This window comes from Nyctibius grandis, chromosome 9 (genome assembly GCF_013368605.1).
Source record: "Nyctibius grandis isolate bNycGra1 chromosome 9, bNycGra1.pri, whole genome shotgun sequence".
Taxonomy (NCBI): domain Eukaryota; kingdom Metazoa; phylum Chordata; class Aves; order Nyctibiiformes; family Nyctibiidae; genus Nyctibius; species Nyctibius grandis.
Genome location: NC_090666.1, coordinates 13,972,458 through 13,993,041, shown reverse-complemented (window position 1 = coordinate 13,993,041; position 20,584 = coordinate 13,972,458). Strand labels below are relative to the sequence as shown.

The following is a 20,584-nucleotide window of genomic DNA, read 5'->3' as shown; positions in this document are numbered from 1 at the left end:
TTCAGTTTTCTTCATATATGCAACTCTGAGTATTCAACACTTCAAGTTTACACCAATAAAACTGGTAAAATCAATTACAACAGTAGAAGAACTAAAGATGTGACCAAAGAAGTACCCACTGGTTTCTGTGTAATTACTCTACTGCATGATCATGCCCTCAGTGTGCATTCAGTCTATATATTAAACCTGTTTAGCCATTTGGCATTTTGGTAATCCCAGGTTTAATGGAAAGTTGGACACTTTCAGATTTCTGCTTAGTCAAAGCCAGAAGGCCACTATAAAGATATCATTTTTCCTATCCCATGTGTTTAACAAACTACTATCAAAATAAAGCTCCATTACGAACAGGTAACAGCAATAGTTGGTACCACCTTTTGCACCTCTGTTTATATATGCAGTTAAAGTAGACCAGTGACACAAACTTCTTTTAAAACTTTGTGGAAAGGCGTCTGGTTTATTGTACAAGACCACTCCAAACTGCCAATTCCATTTCTGCAGCTTTAAGTTCTTATGTCTACCTGCCTTTCCAGCTTTAAAACAGAAGATGTTAGGTATAACGAGCAAAACATGATTTGGTAAGAAACTAAGTCTGAATCATTCAGATGTGACCATTCAAATAGCTAAGTATCTGAAATGTCTTCCCACGCTCCTGGCCAAGAGACATTTTACACAAGCAAAGGAGGTATTAAGTTACAGTAGCTTCAACAGATACCAGATAGATATTCTTGAAAGCAAGACAATTGAGCATGGGGCAGGAGGGGGGGCACACACACTTAAAATGTATTTCCAGAAGACCTTTATGAATTATATTTAAAGGCCATAAAAAAGGATGTTTGATTAGGACAATGAACTAGTCCTTTCAGAACTCTGAAACTGGGACAAAGAGGTCAGCTTCAAGTCACCTGAAGACAAAATTATGAAACATGACAGATAAGACTCAGATGAACCCAACAACAAAATTACTTGTAATAATGCAAAAGTCCTAATTCAAGTTCAAGATAGTTAAGAAGGTTAGACAGAAAAAATTCAACTAGTATTAGCAGGTTTCATACTGAGATGAGCATACTGTAACCTGAAGCCATGCAAAAACTAAGTATATTTAATTCTTAGGAGTAAAATTCTCAAAGCACAAAAAGCGACCAGTGTTTTCCCATGGAAAAGTTCTGGCTTGTAATTATTCTTGCTGTATCCAGTAAAAACAGATATATAAAAGGCATGGCTTAAAAGAAAGGCTTTTAGTGATGACAGATTCGGCCTTCAAGTCTCTTTTCAATTTGCTATATGCTTCCAGTATTTTTCTTGGGAAGGTATGTTTCACAGAATCCCCCATAATGCCCAACAAACAAAGAGGAAGCTAAAGGGTAAAACAAACTAAATCCATTGTCTGAAGATAAAAAAAAAGGATTTTTAAAAAAATCCAAATAAAGGAGTACCAAGAGAGTAGAGTTTGTTAGCAAGCTGAACTAATTCAGAAGGGCATTTAATTGAAAGATACCATGGAAAAAAAACAGTGGACCCCAAGCTTCCCAGAAGACAAATATAGCTGTCTTGTAGCACCTTAGCTGGGGACAGCACCAGGACAAGCAAAGTCATAGCTTCCAACACAACCAATACTCTTTCATAAAAATATGAACACAAGTAACATGTACATCTTAAGTAGGGTATACACAGGCAAAGACAACACAGCAAGTCTTACTATTTGATAAGCTGATCCAAGATGGGCTTTAAAGTTTAAATACAACATTAAATGTAACTGCCAGCAATTACCATCTTAGGCCTTTTAACCTTCACAGATTGGAGCGACAAATCTGATGGCAGAATGTGCTACATTGTGGTAAACCTCAAGCTGAATGCCATGTACAGCTAACCTCCATCCTCTATGGCAAGTGTCAGAAACATTGTAGGAATCAAACATTTTCAGCAGTGCCCTCTCGAAGAGCTGCACATAGAATGACACTGATCTTGCCATTAAGGTTGCAATATTTCTAACAGCACAGCCTTTCAAAACACCTCTCATCAATACTGGATAATTAACCTAAGTGGACTGTCCTAATCTTTACAAGCATGATAAAATTTGATCAGAAAATACTGCAATTTACAATTCTTCCATAAGCACAAAAGAGTTTCATGCTCAATACAAATGTTTTTAAAATAACCCTCATTTTCACAAACAAGAGAACTGAATTCAGGAGATATCAATCAGCAAATGCATTCCCAAGTTACTCCTATATTCTGTCAGCAAGCAGGAATCCAGACTAAAAACTGTCACAGAAGCAAGGCAGAACAAATTCAGTGCAACCTAAACCGGACCTAATGCTTCATTCTACAGATTCTGAAAAAGCTGTCCAGAGAAGAGTTCAGGCAAAACACATTTCCCAAAGCTTAACAAAAACCTGAAAGACCCAATACTTCCATTAAAACAGTGAATGGACAACATCCAACATAGGCATGAAGTAAAGATCTGGAGCACTAACATAATCTGCAATAAAATTAAAACTCTAGAATACTTTTGTGAATACCTGGCTAACACTCAAATGTTTATTTAGCCCTATATTCAAAAGACCAAATTGTCATATGACCTGTATATCACCAATATATGAAAAGTTTCCACAAGTTAATAAACAAGGTAAAAATTAAATAAAGCTACCTAGAATGAAACATCACAACACACTCCAACAACAACTTCAATTACTTGCCTACTAATAGCTCAAACCAACCATCTTAGTTCTCATGCTGTTATGGACACCAGTAGTTAATATAAACATCAAAAGTAATCATTGTAGAAAGAAAGACTGGTCATTTCTGCAAAGCTTGGCAAACTCTCAACTACCTGCTGGTTATTAATTTTCAAACATATGGGAGCTCTGTGGTAATACACGTTAAATTGATTCTCCTCTACAAAATATATTATAACAAAAATGAATTATTAGTCTTCTCTAAAATAGAGATAATTAAAGCTATTCATATTTGTTGCAAACCATGCATAAACTTACATGCAGTATTACTCTTATAGATACTGAATTTACATACTTTTCACTACAGCTACACAACAGATTTTATATGCCTGGAAGGTTTGGGGAATTCAAGAGAAAACAGGGCTTCCACATTAACTGGCAATTGCAGTGGCTTCCATTGTTATCTACAACAAAATAACACGTTTGGCCAAAATATCAGTTATTACTGAAAAAAAATATATATGCCTATAAAGCATTATCACAAAACTACATCAAATATTTTAACCTACAAACTTGGCAACTGTCCTTTCAAACAAGTCCATCATTTTTTTTCTTCTTCCTCTAAACCATTTCTGCAGTAAAGGCTGAATTTCATCCAGCTTATTCAATGTGCCTGAATCTTCCCTTAGGAATAAATTATAATATAGCTGATATTATTTTATTATATAGCCAGCTTCTTAAACAAGAAGCAGCATGCGACTTTAAACTCATCAAGCAATTTTCAGTAAGCAGGGTTACCAGTAAATGTGGTTTGTAACCAAATGACCAACTTCCTGGTGCAAGGAGCTGATTTCTAGTACTTCAAGATAATGAAGACTTACTAATAACTTGCCTTTAGAGTTCACTTCAGGGATAAAAAAAAATTTAGCAGTTTCATAATACACGTAAACAACTACTAACAAAAAATAAGGCTTAATGGACTCTGCAGAGAAGTGAGAGATCACAACTTTTCATGACAAGTTTATTCCACTACATTAAACAATCCGAACAGGCATTTTAACATTCAGCTGCCCAAGACCTTCCACTAAGAGACCGGGTGTCAATATATTATGTATAGTCCTACTTTTAGATTGTATCATGGAAGTTAGTAAGCAAGGACATACAGTTTAAGAATTAAGTAACTTAAAAATCAGGAAGACGGGACAGAGAAAAAATATTCTTGATCACCGTATAAAGAGCAAAGAGCTACTCCACATTACAGTGGTGCTCAGAAGATTCTTGGCAAGTTGAATCCCTTCTATTTTCAAGATAGTATTTCATCTCTTTTCTTGCCTTGTGATCCAACTTGCCAGACATCCTGCAATAAATGAAAGGCCTGGCACTAACCCATACACAGCTTTACCATCCACGAGGAGAATGAGAACGCCTCCCCCACAAAACTCTCAAGTTTTGCTATCCCTCATATGGAATTTAGTTCATGTTCTATTTAATAAAGTCCATCCCATCTGAACACCAAGCCAGAAATCAAGGGAAAAGCATTTTCAGGGTATGAAACCAAATTTTAAGGAGCACTCATGTCTACCAGATTGCAACTTGTTGCTAAACTTCTTACTCTTGGACCAAAATAACAACGCTATTTTACAAGAATTCAGCTACAACATAGACAACTTTTTCTGGTGTATTTGGTATTTTACACTTTAATCTATGAGTATAGATTGCATGACTATACCTCCTAGAGTAAAAATTTAAATGAATGTCAAGATGCATGTTAAAAAATACGTGCAGGGTTTAGTGAGAAACATGAATGTATTCTGAAAGTGTTCTCCTCTGTACCTGATTTATATAAGCATAGAGCTCTTCTAAACTAAGAACATAAAAAGGTATGCTATATTGTTGACTACAGAATACTGCAAAGTTTTATTGCCATTTAAACAAAGAAGCCATAACAGTTAAATGAGCTCAGGCAATAGGTTTCAGCATCAAAAGGTGCCAGCTGTAAAGAGTTATGGCTAATTGAATATGGAACTCCTGCTTAATCAGATAACTGCTCTGCTATTTCCAAATGAAATGCCATTTCCATACTGTCTGAAAATGGTCTATTTTATTGGTAACCAGAGAAAACAATATAAACTGTAAATAACATTAAGTGCTCTGTTTACCCATTCCAGGCACTGAAGTAGCAGGGGATCCAGGGCGTCTTGGTAAAACATTTGACTGCAGAGATGGCACAACAGTTCTTTCTAGGGGTGCACTTGGAGGTGATGTGTCTCTCTGCGGATTAGGAGATGCTGGAGATTTTGGAGAGCCTTGTTTAGGAGTTGCAGGCAGGGGTGCAGAAGCATTTCTTTGAGCTGTGGTCCTCTGACGGATTTCTGACAAGAACATGTGCATACTGAATTTAACATCTGGCATTATAAGCAAGATATTAGTAAAAGTACATTAATATCGTTATTCCAATCAGCAAATTAGAGTCAAACAAAACTAGAAAGGTCTATATCTAAAGATCACCAGCTGCCTGGCTGAGTATGCCATAGAAATAAACCCCACAAAGAATACTATATTTTAATAGCAATAATCATTAACTGTTAAATACTTAGGGCAAAATTCTTCTAGAAGAAAATCAGCTGATACCTTACGATTCTGTTCTCTAACGCAGAACGTAGTAGATATGAGCAGCTAGATTCAAACCACAATGTACAGACAGAACTGACCACTGTTTTTACTCTATGGTTTAAACGTGCTTCCAAGTATTTAGCTTTCCATGGGATTAAAAACTATTCAGTCAACGTCTAAAATATCCAGGCTAAGGGCCCAGAGTCAAAAATTTTTCAGATTGGATAAATGAAACAATTCTAAACCCAGAAGAAAACATAACACTTCATTCAGATCGTAGTTTCGTTCACTTTTTTCTGCAGCTCTACCAACAAGCCACATGCTTGGATTGTCATGAAGCAAGAATGGGCTCTGCTGGAACATGTCCCTACTTTTACCTCTTCTCACTCCACTATCAGTTACTATTAAATCACCGTTATGAAAAACTTAACAGGTTTCCTCAGTTCTTACCTGAAGCCAGAGTTCTCATTAACACCAATTGGAATATCATCCCAGTAACATATTAAGGTTTGGATATTACATTATTCACACAAACCTGAAGCTCCATTACATTTATAACCAAGTTTATTCCCCAAAACAAGCCAGGAACAGTGCTTTTGAACAGCAGTCACTATCATCTATTTCTCATCCCATCTATACCTACTCACCTCTAGGAAGCCTTTGAAATACTGCAACAAATCAAACTGAAATGTATCCTCACTTTAGGGCTGCAGACATTAACATGGTTAACAAGAGACAGCTTAGTCTCTAAAAGGTACACCCCAAGAATGTTTACACCTAAGGCTATAGTACCCTACAGAGTTCGTGTCTAGCACCCACGTTTGTTTGAACAAGCTTGCTTGTCTTCCTTCACAACAAACAGAATTTAAGATTAGAATTGGACTTTGAATTCATCTCCCCGAGTTTCAAGATGAGAGAGATTTTATCTGCTGACTTTGTGCCAGGCTGGAAGACTTCAAATACTTCGCAGGCAGTTTATAGGTCCACTGGCGACTGGCCACAGGGAGATGGGTGTGCTGAAGTCTGAAGGAACGATCCTTGTCCCCAAAAGTACAATACTACCACACTAAGCCTCTGTATGGGCTGGAGGAGGCAGGGAGTGTGTGACACCAGCTTCCACTAGCTAAGGAAGAGTTGCTATCACTGGAGTACTAGGTCAAACATAAAAGTTCTGTTGGAAAATCACCAACATCTAGTGCCAAGAAACTGCAACATACATAGGCTATGTTCTTTCCTACTTCTCTGTACATATAAACAGGATTAATATACATCAGAAGAAAGAATACGAGACTCTCTGGCATCCCTAGTTAGAAGACTACAACTGCACAAAGTCTTACTAAAAATCCACTTAGTTCAGTTTCCTACAGAGCAGAACAAATTACTAGTTTTCCCCTACCACACCACCTTCATGCACATGACTGCATTACTTCACACAACTTCATCATCCAAGTTAGGTCACCCAATGAGTATAAAGATTCTGTATTTTAACTTGGTTTTAGCAAGAAAGTTTGTCCCCTCACTATTTTAACCATTCAGAATCTGGGAACCAGGATAAATCGATAAGGTCATTGCAGAAATTCCTTTAAGGTTTCCTTGGTGACTTGTTTCTATTTTGAAAACTCCTGTGTTGAAAATTTTATTTTAATCAAGAATTCATTTATGATGAATGTCATCATTGACATTTCTTTGAGTGCTTTTTGTGAGACACCTTAGTAGTAACCTTTCAGGTCTAACTATACCAGAATAATTGCATCATATTCTCCACACCACCTGATCAACAGGCATGACTCACCTACAATATATTGATTCTGCCCCATGATTTACTTATCCATACATTCAAGTTTGTGTTATAGTTTTCGCTCACGTACTAGTTTCAAAAATCAAGCTAAAGGTAAATAATTTTTCAACTCTTCTCAGCTCCACTGATCTTCAAAAAATGATCATTTTAAATATCTATAAAAAGACATTTCAATCCACTAAGATTTTCTTCATTCTTTTTCATTACAAAGCCTGCTTTATTATCGTTTTACATGTAAAAATGTCAAAGATCACGACTATAATTTCTACACGTATACGTTACTTCTACATTTTGAACGATGTCTTCATATATCATGCAGTTTAAACATGTCAATTCTGGTTGTTTAACAGCTCAGTGTTTTGATTGGTCACGGATATCTCCACATTTATCTGAGCCCATAATACACCATTTCTAAGCAATTTCCACACCGCCTGCAAGAGCTTTGCCTCTTTTGCCGGTTCTTTCTGAAGGGTCATTTTTGGCAAGCCTCCTTTAAAAAGTATTTCAATTTATAAAAACTTACTGCTACTTTAATGACTCTTTCCCCATATTTTTGCTTCTACAAAGATGTTGAACCCAAGTATTTTACAGTCAGTATTAGAGAGATGTGTTTCAGTCATGTTAGTCTCATTACAGAGTTAAGAATGCAAGACTCATTGACAGTTTCCACAAAATTACATCAGTGTATTCACGAAGCTTTCCCCCCACCCTCCCCTTAGAAGTTCATTTGGCTTTCACTTTATTCTCATTTCACACATAAGAGAACTTGCCAACACTCTGCCACTCCCCAAGTAAGAGAAGTTACCAGAAGAACTTACATTATGAGAAAATGAGAAATGCTCTTCTTGGCAAGACCAATAGCCCATCCATCACAGTAGTTCATCTCTTAGAGTGGTTGTAGATGTTATTTAGTGACAGCACACAAACCTGAATGCTTTCTGTTGCCTACATCTCTAATACCAGCCCCAGGATCCATAAACGCATTGTCAGGGATGTTAGGAGATACAGCCCTGCCTAATCATTTTATTATCACATATGGACCCCATTGACCACAAACTCCTCTAACTCCTTTTAAACCTGCTGTCTGCTTCCACAGTAACAGCCCTAATATTCTTCTGCAGTAACTGGATATGATCTATATACTTCTCAAATTGCCTTGAGATGCAATGTGTTAACAATGAGCCTCTTGCAAAGTTCCAGATTTCCATAACTCAGGTTCCACAAGTTAGCTAACATGTCCATTGGGTCTCAACGCTAACACAATATACAGCCAGTGCTGATGAAGTTTTAATGAAGTTTTGCAACTTTCCAATGTTTTTTCTTCCCTGAATGATTTTTGTGCATCTGCAAACCAACAGTATGAAGACAGATAAATAACTTAGAAATAGAACTTTTATTCTTCAAGCACACTGGAGTCCAAATTCTGCAGTTACTGGCACTGAACAATACAGATACATAAGCAGACACATTACTTAACAGGGCTACTACTCACAACTGATGATTCAGTATGATCTCTTAAAGAATATTAAGATATTGCCAGTAGCGAGACAGGTGTATCTTTCATGTTTACAAGTATAACTATTTTATTTCTCCCTCACTTCAAAACTCCTTGATTTTTGTAGAGGAGAATACATCATTTTTAGAGAGCTAGAGCACAATGCAGGTCAATATATAGTTCATATAACTTGTTGGCTTTAGTGGCAAAGACCAACCAAGAATTTTCTTTCTTCCTCCTCATGCCTGTACCCATCCCACAGCTTGCCACCATCTGTTATTGCATTATTTTTAATTCAGGACATGGAGTGATCTCATTTACAATACAGCCCTGCTAACAGTTGTATTAGCACAATGAAGGGAGAAGGTATCAACAACAGGATATTGCTGATAAATATTTATTCCACTACCAATACATACTTACCCTATTTTTTTCATACAGCCTAAGTACTGAATAACTATATGCTCATTAACTCTACCCCTCAAAACATTTCTGTTCTGAATAGATAAAATTGTTCTTGAGTTTTCAAATTCCTTTCCTTTTGGATTTCTGGGTGCTTTCTTATGCCAAATTCAAGATTCATCTGAATCATCTGCTAAAATTACAATTATTTAAGAAGTGCACATCAACCACAAAAACTGCAAAAAGAGATAAATACATATGAAAATTGGGGCACTACCAGTTGTTTTTCTGAGAACTATTATGTAATGCTGATTAAATCTTTGTACTAATTAGCATGATGCACAAGTTTCCATTTCAACTGGTAAGTCAAAAACATACCAACCAACTAACCTTTCACGAGCTGCATCACACACAACATTGTCCAATCTGATTACACATTGGTCGTTATTTTCCCTCTTTTCAAAAAGACTGAATTACAGAGCTCAAGATAATGAGTTCTGCTGCCTGGCTAGTTTGTGTCCAAAGTGAGCAAAGAGAAGATCAAGGAAGCTTTAATGTTAACTTGTTAACAGATATTTTATTATTCCAAATCACTATAGTTCTACCACATATTGCATACACCAAATTTAACTACAACTACATTAACATGTCATCTAGTTACAGTAAGATATATACTGCACAGAAGCTAATATTTGTCTTGGGCAGATACTATTTAGTGTGAACAGAAATAAGCTAGGTTTTTTTGATACCTAAAAATTAAAATAATTACTGCACGTACCAAGAACAGATTATTTAGAAAATAAGTCTCCAGAATTTCACAAGCTAAAGCCAAACACAGCATTTCCCTCCTGGACTATAACGCATCTACAAAACACAACAGTCTGAATATCCACTTTTACGTGGACAAAAAGCAGCACCAGTTCTAAATTCAATGACTTAGAGAACAGATTGGAAGAAGAGAAAAAAGGAAGTTGTGCTATATATGAACAAAATTATATAGAATCATAGAATCATTTAGGTTGGAAAAGACCCTTAAGATCGTCAAATCCAACCATTAGCCATGATAACTTACAAAACATTTTCCAAACTCCTTTCCAAGGCTAAACTGCACTTTCATTCAAGATAAATGGATGAACCCAAAGAAGTTGAATATGTTTGAATCAGAAGTGTACTTTCCATTTTCTCAATTGTGTCCCCACTCAGAGATCTCTGATTCACACCTCAACACAGTCTCAGCAGCACTTACACTCTTCTCAAATGAAACTAAACTGAAAGATGCCCTCTGCCAGCTGCTTGAGACCAGTTTACATCTAGCCCTAAATAAAACCCCCTAAACATATGTAGTGTGGGCAAACTCCTCAGCAACAACTGTGTCACTGTACAATCTACTCCTGTTATACCACACTTATTAATGTAGGCCACAGCCTGTAGTGGCTGGCTCTCAGAAATAATTCTGAGTCTCTCAGAACCTCTCCCTCACAGCCCTTCTATTAACAGTCAAGTCAAAATCAACACAGCACACCATATGCTAGATCCAACTAACCTGCTTTTGACTAACTCAGAACCCTGGATCAAAAGCATGTGCACCATGCTTTGTAAACCCAAATATACACAAGTCTAGTTAACTAATAGAGACTGAGCAACTCACTTGTCACCATCGCTACTTACAAAGCCTGGGCAGAGAAGAAGAGAACAACCACATAACTCCTTCTGAGTTTCAAAAATGCTGGTGATATCTCTTAATAAAGCCAGGATGCCTAAAGACTTTTACTGTCTATTTAATTTATAGCTAGTTATCTCTAGATCTCTACATAGAAACACACATTTCCAGGCAGTTTCATCCCCTGGTCAGCATTACTTGCATTCTACAAACAGATCTGTCACCCTACTTTTGGAGTGATTTCTAACATATCTCAAGGAGAGAGATGAATATAAAGAGTTTAAAAAAAAAAAAAACACACAGACTACCTAAACATTACAAGTATGACAGAAAATTCTTGGCAGCCACCCATGAGCTGTATTAAGACAGAGAACAAAACAGGGTGCAGAATGGCCCTTCAGCCTTAAAAAACTATGAATACCATAGAAATGGAATGATCGGAGAGACAGGTAAGGAGCAAACTTGAGAAAAAGCTGTATGCTTAGGACACCAGAAGAGATAAAATCTTTACTGCTAACATACTGCACTGCAACTACTCACTGTCAATGTCAATAAGGATGGGCTAAAAATGTTTTCATGACAATTTGAAGGTAAGTAAGAAGAACAAGTGGATTTGACCATACAACTTATAAACACCTTTGTTAGTAAATCCAGGTGCTCTGCATCCATCAAAATCAACACTTCAAGACCAAAAAATGAGACAAATAGAAGTTTGGTTACTCACAAGAATTAGACACAAAGTTGACATTCCTAGTATATGCTCTAAAGAAATCTGTTTATTTTATGGAAAATTATGCACATCAGATTCTGCAGTTCATTTCGAGCACCAGCCCCTACAGGTCTAAGTTGGTTATAATAGCAAATTAGTATTCACACTTTGAGACAGATCTTTGTAGGTATCTTCAGGATTATAACACAAGGTGGCCTTTATACTGTGTTGATACTAGCATTTTCAGGTTAACTACAGGATATTATAACTAACTTTAAGAAAAAACTTAACAGTAGTTTGTTTGCATAAATATTTTTTCAATTTATAGTCCACATTTTTAATGAAAACATTCTACTGGGGGAGTGTGGGGGATAGATCTTTTCAGCCTTGAAACCTGTGTGTGCAATCTAGAAACAAGGCTTCCTTGAAACACATGCAAGTTTTTTCTATTTCTTTTATTATTTTATTAAATAGCACCTTTATATGGAACATCATGAACTAGTAAAGAACTGTTCATTCTTTGCATCTACAAAATATCCGATTTCTGCACTAGCTTTGTGAAATCTCTCCATCCACCATATAAAAGTAGATTAAGCACTGCATTAGGCAAGGTCTAACTAGCCAGAAATAGAATTGAAAAGCTAAGCCAATGAACATTACACAAGATTTGAAAGCACCTTAGTATTCTAGAAAAATTGCAAGTATGCCAGAAGAAGTTCATTTTCTCTCTGCTTTAACATCAAGCAGCATTAAACATCCTACTGTCTAGAAGAACATCAGCCTTTAGTAATAGATCCCTTGCCTGAAAAATACAGAACAGTAATGGGCATAGTCTAATAAAGAGTCTATTAACCCCAAACAAAGGTCAATTGATCTACAAATTTTAACATAGAGAGACTTCTAGAGTGGAAATTGCTATGAAAGACGAGTATCTATACTAAAGAGCCGCCGTTTTACAGGGCTATTACCTTGTCCAGGTCTTGGGATTGCAGATGTCCCAGCAGATGCCAGTTCAGCCTCCTGCCAATTAATTATAAATAACATTATCTGAATATTCAGCTCCATGGTACCTTTCATATTAAATCAGTATCAATACCAAGATTCTTACATTTGCACTTGCTTCTGGATCAAACCTTTCAAGGATAAATTTAGCAGTCTTGTACGTTTCCTTCTCCATTACTTCCTCAAGCTGGAAACAAAAGGTTCCACACATCAATACAAAATTCTTCACAGTATTTTCCCCCCATATCCTCCTACTTACAAGCAACTTATTGTTACCAAAAGGTGAAGCTCAGTCCAATGAACCAGTAGCGTTTTCAGATACATGTGGATTTGCTGTATTCAACGGAAATTTAATTTTGCTTACAAAAATAGTTTCTAAACTCTAATGGACTACTTGTATTAAACAGCTTTATTGCAAGGAAACACCAAATATTGCTAATTGTTTACGTATAATGAGGAGAATAATTACATGCACCAACTTCAATAATGGAATGTACAAAAATCTATCAGCCATCATTATTGGAAGTTATTAGACATGACAAGCAAATGACAGGCAATTCCTTAGATTTATTTCCTCATAGCACTTAATGCTATTAATTTAAGGAAGGTCGTTAGCCAAGTGCTTTACAGAATAAAGTCTCTGTGCCAATTAACTGCTGTCAGCATCGATTTTAGATTATTTATTAGCAGAAGCAATTAGCTTGCTGCAAATGCTGTGAAAATTCACTAACTAGAGAACAGCCATGGAATTTGCTCAAATGACTTTAAAGGCTGGATCTCCATCTTTACAGCGATTCAAACTGCTTTTCAGAAAAAAGGGAACATGTTAAGAATTTAAATAAAAAAATTTACTGAGAACTATGCATACTTTAGGGAGTGTAATTAAAGTACTTCATTATTAGAGCGTTTTATTTACAATGCACTCAAGTGGCTTTATAGCTAATACATGGGCTTAATTAAAAAAGTAATCACTAGTAAAGTATCATTTTAGTGGTTAACAGCCAACATCAGAAGCAGCTTAACTTTAAAACTGAGATAGTTGAAGTTATGACAAATAGCTAACATGTATAGAAATTATAATGCATTTTACAGTATCTCAAGCAGACCTTTTCTCCTAGATATGCTGACTAATGGCCATGCTTAGCTAAAAGGGGGGGCTGTTTGTTCTTAAGTTTGCTGTTGGCATAAACCGCAAAACTGAAAAGATCAGTGGTCAAAAAATTAAGTTCTCTCAAACTCATTTATCACTGCTAAAATAACAAATGGTGCACGTTAACATGACTTTTACACCATTATTTAGCTAGTGAGAAACTAAACTTTCAGCCGTTCTGCATATACAGGCTTTGTAGGGGTTTTATGTTTAGACAGACCTCAATTACAAATAGACATCAGAAGCTAAACAAAATTCACTCAATTTAATAGATACACAGTATCCATTTAACAGCTGGCTCCTACACACACTACCAGAAGTTTAAAGCAAGGAATACTACCCAGGCTGTTAATTAAGTACTGTTAAACAAAAGAGAGTGAAGAAGGAAGTAAAAATCAATTTCCTAAACTTGTATTTCAGCAGGACTTTGGAGTTAACCCACTAACTTCATAAAACAAATTCCACACAGTGCAATAAGATCAGAATTAAGGGTCTAATAGGAAAAAATAAAGTATTTATTGCTTATAAAAGTGAAAACTATAAGACAGACTTTTATATGAAGGGGTAAGGTTAGTGAGGTGAAGCTGCAAAGTGGGAAGTGTTGACAGTCAGTGTCAATATGTGGCCCCCAAATCAAAATAAAATACCCCAAGTCACTTTACATCAATGAATGTATAATGCACGCAATTGCCTTTTTAGCCACACAGGAAAATGAGAAATAATCTTCCGCAGAACAAAGTGCCCTTTAAGAAGGGAAAAAAATAGAATGCTCCACCATCACTTGACACTCTCCTTATCTAAAGGACTTCTTGCTATAGCAGTATTAGATAGGATGGTAGTTATTTGTGGATATGTAAGATTTGCAAAAACATTAACATTATTTTGAAATGGAAAAAATTTAGCTCTCATCACAAGATTCAGATGTCAAAGTTATTCTTCACATTATATAGTTAATGGATAATTCAACAAGTTACTCTTCATATTTTGAAATTCATATATAGCTTTATAATTCCAGGAAAGCTGAATCTGAACAAGAATTCAGTTTTACAATTGACTACAAATTTCTCAGAAAGGTATAGAAATTGTCAAGACTTCTATAAGCAGACTCACAGCTCTCATGGTTTCGCTTCTAGGATGTGTTTTTCTAAAAATCAATTGAAATTTGGCTTACAATACCAAATAAGGAAACAAACAGGTCAAAGCTTACTTACTCTTTGAGCAAATTAGTATAATTACTAGAAGCAGATAAGGGCCTCTAAAATTTAAATACTATCTCTATATTTGCACAGCAGAAGAAACTGGCTTGTGCACTGCCACAGCAAGCTCATTTATAAATGCAAATCAGCATACTGACTTCTGGATTATTCGCCACCCTGAAGCATAACCTTGGAAAGGTTAACCTAGTGCTGAGCACTGGCTCGCTAACACACCAAATTGCTCGACACCTCCTGCTCTTTCTATAATATACTCTTCTGAGTTCCCAAACTTTTCTCACAAAAACATTTTCTACTTTCTGCCAAGGGCTAATTCATAGTCTATTATTATCAAGCTTAAAAGCTGAGTAACCAGGATCACAAGTGAAGTCTCTATGAAAGTTAATACCAGCCTAATAATGGAATTTTCAAACTTACTGCATGGAATTAACCACATCTTAATAAAGAAGCATGGTCATGTACCACATTCTCTCCTATGAATAATTGCATGGATAGCACCCTTTCCAACTGGCAACCAAACAGAATTCCTGTGGCAAAGACATCAGTTGCCTACACTGAAAAGTAATACAAGTAATGTATTTTAAGTTTCTTGTAAATGTGATTTAGCAACTGGAAGTCTGAAGTACTGGCACGGTGCAAACTATTTATTTGCCATACTACCACGAGTTCTTAAATTGTATTACTTGGTATGTCAAACTCAACTATGGAGAAGTATTTCTTTATGTTCACACAAAGCCACAAGATTGATTTCAGTCTACCACGTAATGTATGCAAGTACACAAAGAAAAAGTTGCCTTAAAATAGGAAATAAATCATTTAAGCCACAATAATCAAGTGCACTCTGGATAGATCCATGCAAACAGTAAAGCAACCAAAGTAACTGTTTAGTGTCAACAGTGCATGAAAGAAATACCTCATTTGATCATTCATCAGAAAATATGATTTTTAACCATATTTTGAGCTTCCAGTTGCATGTGTGCAGTACTCTAGCATATACTGGGTAGACAAGACTGGGCTTATACAACAATCAACTCTATTATAGAGTTTTTGTCACATACTGAATGTTAGCAAAATATGTAGAGTTTTCCATGGCCTGGAAGGCTGAAGGTATAAAGCTCATTAAACAGCAGTTATTTTAAATAACAAAATTCATATGCTGCATTTTTTTTCCCATTATTAACATAACTCCAAGGCAGCCTTGAAATCAGGCTTTTTTTTCCTTGGAGAATTAACAGATGCAACTTTCTAAATTCTTACCTGAAATGGCTAGGATGTCTGTCCAAGTCTAATATTACACTCAGCCTACTATAATAGAATAGCTGAGCAAACTTCAGCAAAGTTTTATTCTAACTTTAGACAAAGTAATTACTATCTTCACATCTCTGTCCTCAGGCTAAGAATTATCCCATCTTTAAGACTGCTGCTCCAGGTAAAGTCTCCACTAATTCCCACTTGCAGCAGCTTAATACATGTCCTGTGCCCTTGCTCTAATATGCTTAACCCTTTGAACTTGCTCATCTATACACACTCAGGCTTAAAGGCTGACATCCTCATTAACTGAGAATACTAAGGCCAAAATTAGAGCTACACAACCACAAACACAACCAGAGTATCCCTTACAATCACAGAGGGAAAAAAAGTTGTATCTTGAAGTAGTGCCTTAATAACAGCTAATGAACTTAATCCCTACTGCCAATCCGTAAAGAAACACTCAACATGTTTTAAAGCATTCACTAGGAAAAAAATAGTCTAGAGAATTGGTCCTATGGAAAATAAGTATTGCACAAACTTTGATTCAAAGTACAGGATAGACAATATATTAATGGCCATTTCCAGATGAAGCATCTATATTTGTGCTTGTCAGGTATTTTACCCATAAGAATACCCATGTGATCATGCCACCAAAGACTGAAGCCTTTTGAACAGAACTGAAGTTCTATTGAGCAGCTCATTGCACAGCCACCAGGGCATTGTATCTAGTAGACAAGGAGCTTACTCTGTTATAGGTACCCTTCAGCATGTAAGTACACCATTAGGGAAAAGGTGGACCACATGCCTGTAAAACACAAGTACTGTAACATTTTTCAAAAGGACAATTGTCTTCAATGTAAGATTTCTCCAGCAATCAGGTAGCTGAGCTGCAATGAAGTGAAAAAACATAGCTGTTGTGGTAGGCTGACAGTGCCTAGACAACAATTTGCATTACAAATAAAGAGGAAATACATAATTAACTTATCCCAGATACTTTGAGGATTACAATGTAAATATCGTAGTAACTAATCCTATTTGCAAACTCAACAGCAAATAAGAATCCAACAGGGAAAAAAATCCTCTCCCTCCCCCCTTCCCATTGTTTTACTTCATAAAGGTTTTTGGTTTGTTTTACCAAAAAAGTAGGTGTTGTTACAGTTATTCATAGCCACAGATAGTCCTAAGGAAGTTAATCTAAACCAAAACCAAATCTGTGTATTATCAAAACCAAATTATTACAGAATGCAATTTTATGAGGGTTCTTATTTAAAGTACAAATTATATTGTCTCATCACCTGCACCCACTTTCAGCTCATTTCAACATGCTATGTTTCATGTATGATGATCAAATTTTAATGCTTTATTGAATACCTTCAAATTATGATGAAACTCCCAAGTCAATCTTCTGAGTGAAAAATACCAACACCACACTGATTCAAGAGGTTGCAATAAGTCTTCTGTCTCTGGTTCCTTGCTAGGAGCCAGGCACCCACAAGATCAGGAAGTAATCATGGACTTTTTATTCCCCTCAGATTGAAAAATAGCTGAGTTATAGGCTATTGGACTTCCCAGAACTCTGTTTTACTAATCCTATTTAGAAGTTTATCTTTAATGATTAAAGCTTGACATGCATATATACTAATGGCAATTTATATTTCCAGGTTTAAATTCTCCATAGTTACACTATAATTTCTGTATTGTTCACATAGCATTCGTGCAGTTGTTTATTTTTTAACTACTGCCTGCTCTTCTACAGTATGTTGTTTTGGTTTTTTTGCGTATGCAAAATACACATTTACATCTTGTTTTAACAGCATCAATTCCCAAAGTGAAAAAATCTCCCCTTTATAAACCAACTTTTTCTTGACTAATCTTTCATTCAATGCCTTTTCTCTAAAGTGCTTCTCATACACAAGAATTCAGCATTACTAGTTCTTCTAGAATAAATATGAAGATTTTCATGACTACAGAAAAATAAAATTATTTAACTGAAATGAAGGCTTTACACGTAAGACTCCAAAAGCTGGTTTGCTCTCCATTGTGCTTTTTCTGTTCTAAGAACTTTCCCTCCAAAGCCACCAAATGACTACGTAAATTGGAGAGATTAACCCATTTCAGTTAAGCAGTTTTCATAAAGTAAAATCAAAAACTTAGTTATCATACTCACTCATTTTGTTCTCAGAAAATATAAGCCTCTCCAACCCCTTTTTATTACCTCTCCAACCATAGGACACTTCCATTTAAGAGATTCCTTTATATAAAGATCAGCAGACAAATATTAGCAAATTCTCTTTACCAAAGGAGAATTAGATAATTAGGGGCCAGGTTATAATTTTTACATCTACATTTTAAAAGTGATAAAAACACAGAGCAGAAGATCAGTGAAATCTGTTTCCCCTGTAAAGGCCATATAATACCAGACTCTTACCTGACTCCTTTTTGGTGGCTTTGTTGTGGGTTTTCTATTAACTTACCTACCATGGCAAAATCCAGAAAGCATGAGGTGAACACTGTGGGAAACTCTTTAACAATAAAGCTTCATAATACAACTTCTGGGAGTTTTGGTGGGGAGGAGGGGCTGTTTTGTTGGAGGCGGGGGGAGGTTTTTGGTTAGTTGAGGGTTTTTTGTGTTTTGGTGGTGGTGGTGGTTTTTAAGTTTTGCCTTGCAAGGCAGGAGATGGAGCCAACAACGTAAGTGAACAGAGAACTTCCTTATGGAAAGATTAAGTAGAGAGGAAACAGCTTTCAGTGTTACATACTTCGCAAAGAGTGGAAGTTATCCAAGACTTGGAATATTTTCCATTCTAAATTTGACTTACTGAGATTAAGTGTTGATCTAGTTGAAGCAAATACCTGGCATCCACCAGTTCTATACTGTTAACTCATCCACACAGCTCACAAAATAGATGACCTCAAGACAACTGATAGGATTAATACAAGACAAGATAAATTTTTTAGAGGAAAGAATGTAATGGAAGAAATATGTAGTGCAAAAATAAGATGGAGGAGGACAGGGAATAAGTGGTGATGCATTTAAGATATAAACAATAATCTGTTACTTGATCAAAAAGTAAATCCAGACAGGATGGAAGTCCTTTTTGCTATTTAGGAACAAGACATTAAGTGACAGAGTAACTATTAAAGATATAGTTGCACTCTATGTTCTTAAATCAGCACAACATCTCACACTTTTTATAATCCTAAAGTAAAAGTAGTAGTCAGCAATGAGTAGGTTAAAGCACACATTTTCATCTTCTGACAGAACAATCATTTTACATAGATCTAGCAATACTGGAACAGTAGGTTTAAGTTAAACTACAAGGAGACAATTTATTCTCACACGTAAGCAGTCCTTTGTAATTTGGGGTAAGGAAAACCTTGTGTGGCAGAAAATGTACAAAAACAGAGGAATGGTGATAGTTTCACCTTCCTCTCTCTGCTCTTCATCTATATATTACAATAAAACTCAACTTGCAGAGATGCAAAAACACTTTAGTGGACTGTAGCAACTAGCTTTTCTTGAAGTTTTACTTACTATTTTTTTCTTTTGAGACTTTAAATCTTCCAGCGCATCATCTAAAAGAAGGACATCATACATTAGCTTTCAAATATAAATGAGATAATTTCAGCACACTCTAAACATCGACTTCGCCCTGTGAGATCAGAAAAATTACACACTGACCACTACCAACCCTACATTAGTAAACTTTGCATAAAATAAAGTTTTTATGTGAAAATAAATCATTTAAAATACTGAAACTGCTTATAAATTATAGCCCACTGTTATCACTTTACAGTTATAACTACTAAAAAGTTTTATGTACCATTTCCTCATTAAGCAAACCTATTCTAGCCAGTGCCCTGCTTTGACCTACATTAAAACTGGTACAACAACGGACCAAATACACTTAATCTCATGAGTCAAACTACAGAAAAGAGAGCCTGAGGTCTAAGTATTAATATATCTATTTGAGTACCAGATTTACTGGCTTCAGTATTTCACATAAGCCTCTTAACACATGCTAGTTTCAAATACCAGGTCAATTCTGAGCTTCAAGTCTGAATCTCTTTCACCCTTTCAATAATTTCAGACTACAGCAAAACCACCAGTTTTGTAAGAAAAGCTACCAGAAGGTCATTTTACTACTAAATGTTAAGAGACTCTGTTACAAGTAGTAGGCACAGCACCTAGTCTCTCTAAAAGGAAGGAAAAGAAGAAAGGTCAAATACACATGCGATTTTCCTTTAACTCAATGCTTGCAGCTTGGCACTCACGGAAAACTCACTGTAATAAACCACCACCTAATGTAGAAGATATTCTCTTGATAAATCCATTTTCTACTACCTGCTTCACAGCAAGAAGAGTTTAACAAAAAACTTTACAACTTTTTCCCCTTCTTTGCTCTAGTGGACACCAGCAGTTTACTTCCTGTAAGATACAGCTATTTTTAACACATTTTTCAGTTTTCAAAAAAAAGAAAAAGCTTCATAGAACTATAAGAAACAAAAACAAAACCCACCAAACTAAATACACACTTTTGTGTATCTTTATTTATATATATGTAATTATGCTATTAAAGTTACTTCAGGAACACTACTGTTACTTGAAATTAAG

General features: G+C 35.8%; 1 protein-coding gene across 4 annotated transcripts in view; it reads right to left on the bottom strand.

Annotated features, from left to right (window-relative positions):
* LNPK (lunapark, ER junction formation factor) overlaps nucleotides 1-20,584 on the bottom strand; it is a 42,948-nt gene that overhangs the window by 9,846 nt on the left and 12,518 nt on the right. For 3 of the 4 annotated variants that reach the window (XM_068407439.1, XM_068407441.1, XM_068407440.1), the window contains exons 6-9: nucleotides 19,505-19,545; nucleotides 12,461-12,541; nucleotides 12,321-12,372; nucleotides 4,835-5,047 (exon numbers count right to left, since the gene is read on the bottom strand). In XM_068407439.1, coding sequence (XP_068263540.1) covers nucleotides 4,835-5,047; nucleotides 12,321-12,372; nucleotides 12,461-12,541; nucleotides 19,505-19,545 — 387 coding nt within the window. The remainder of the gene's footprint in view (nucleotides 1-4,834; nucleotides 5,048-12,320; nucleotides 12,373-12,460; nucleotides 12,542-19,504; nucleotides 19,546-20,584) is intronic. The other variant, XM_068407442.1, reaches the window with a different exon arrangement.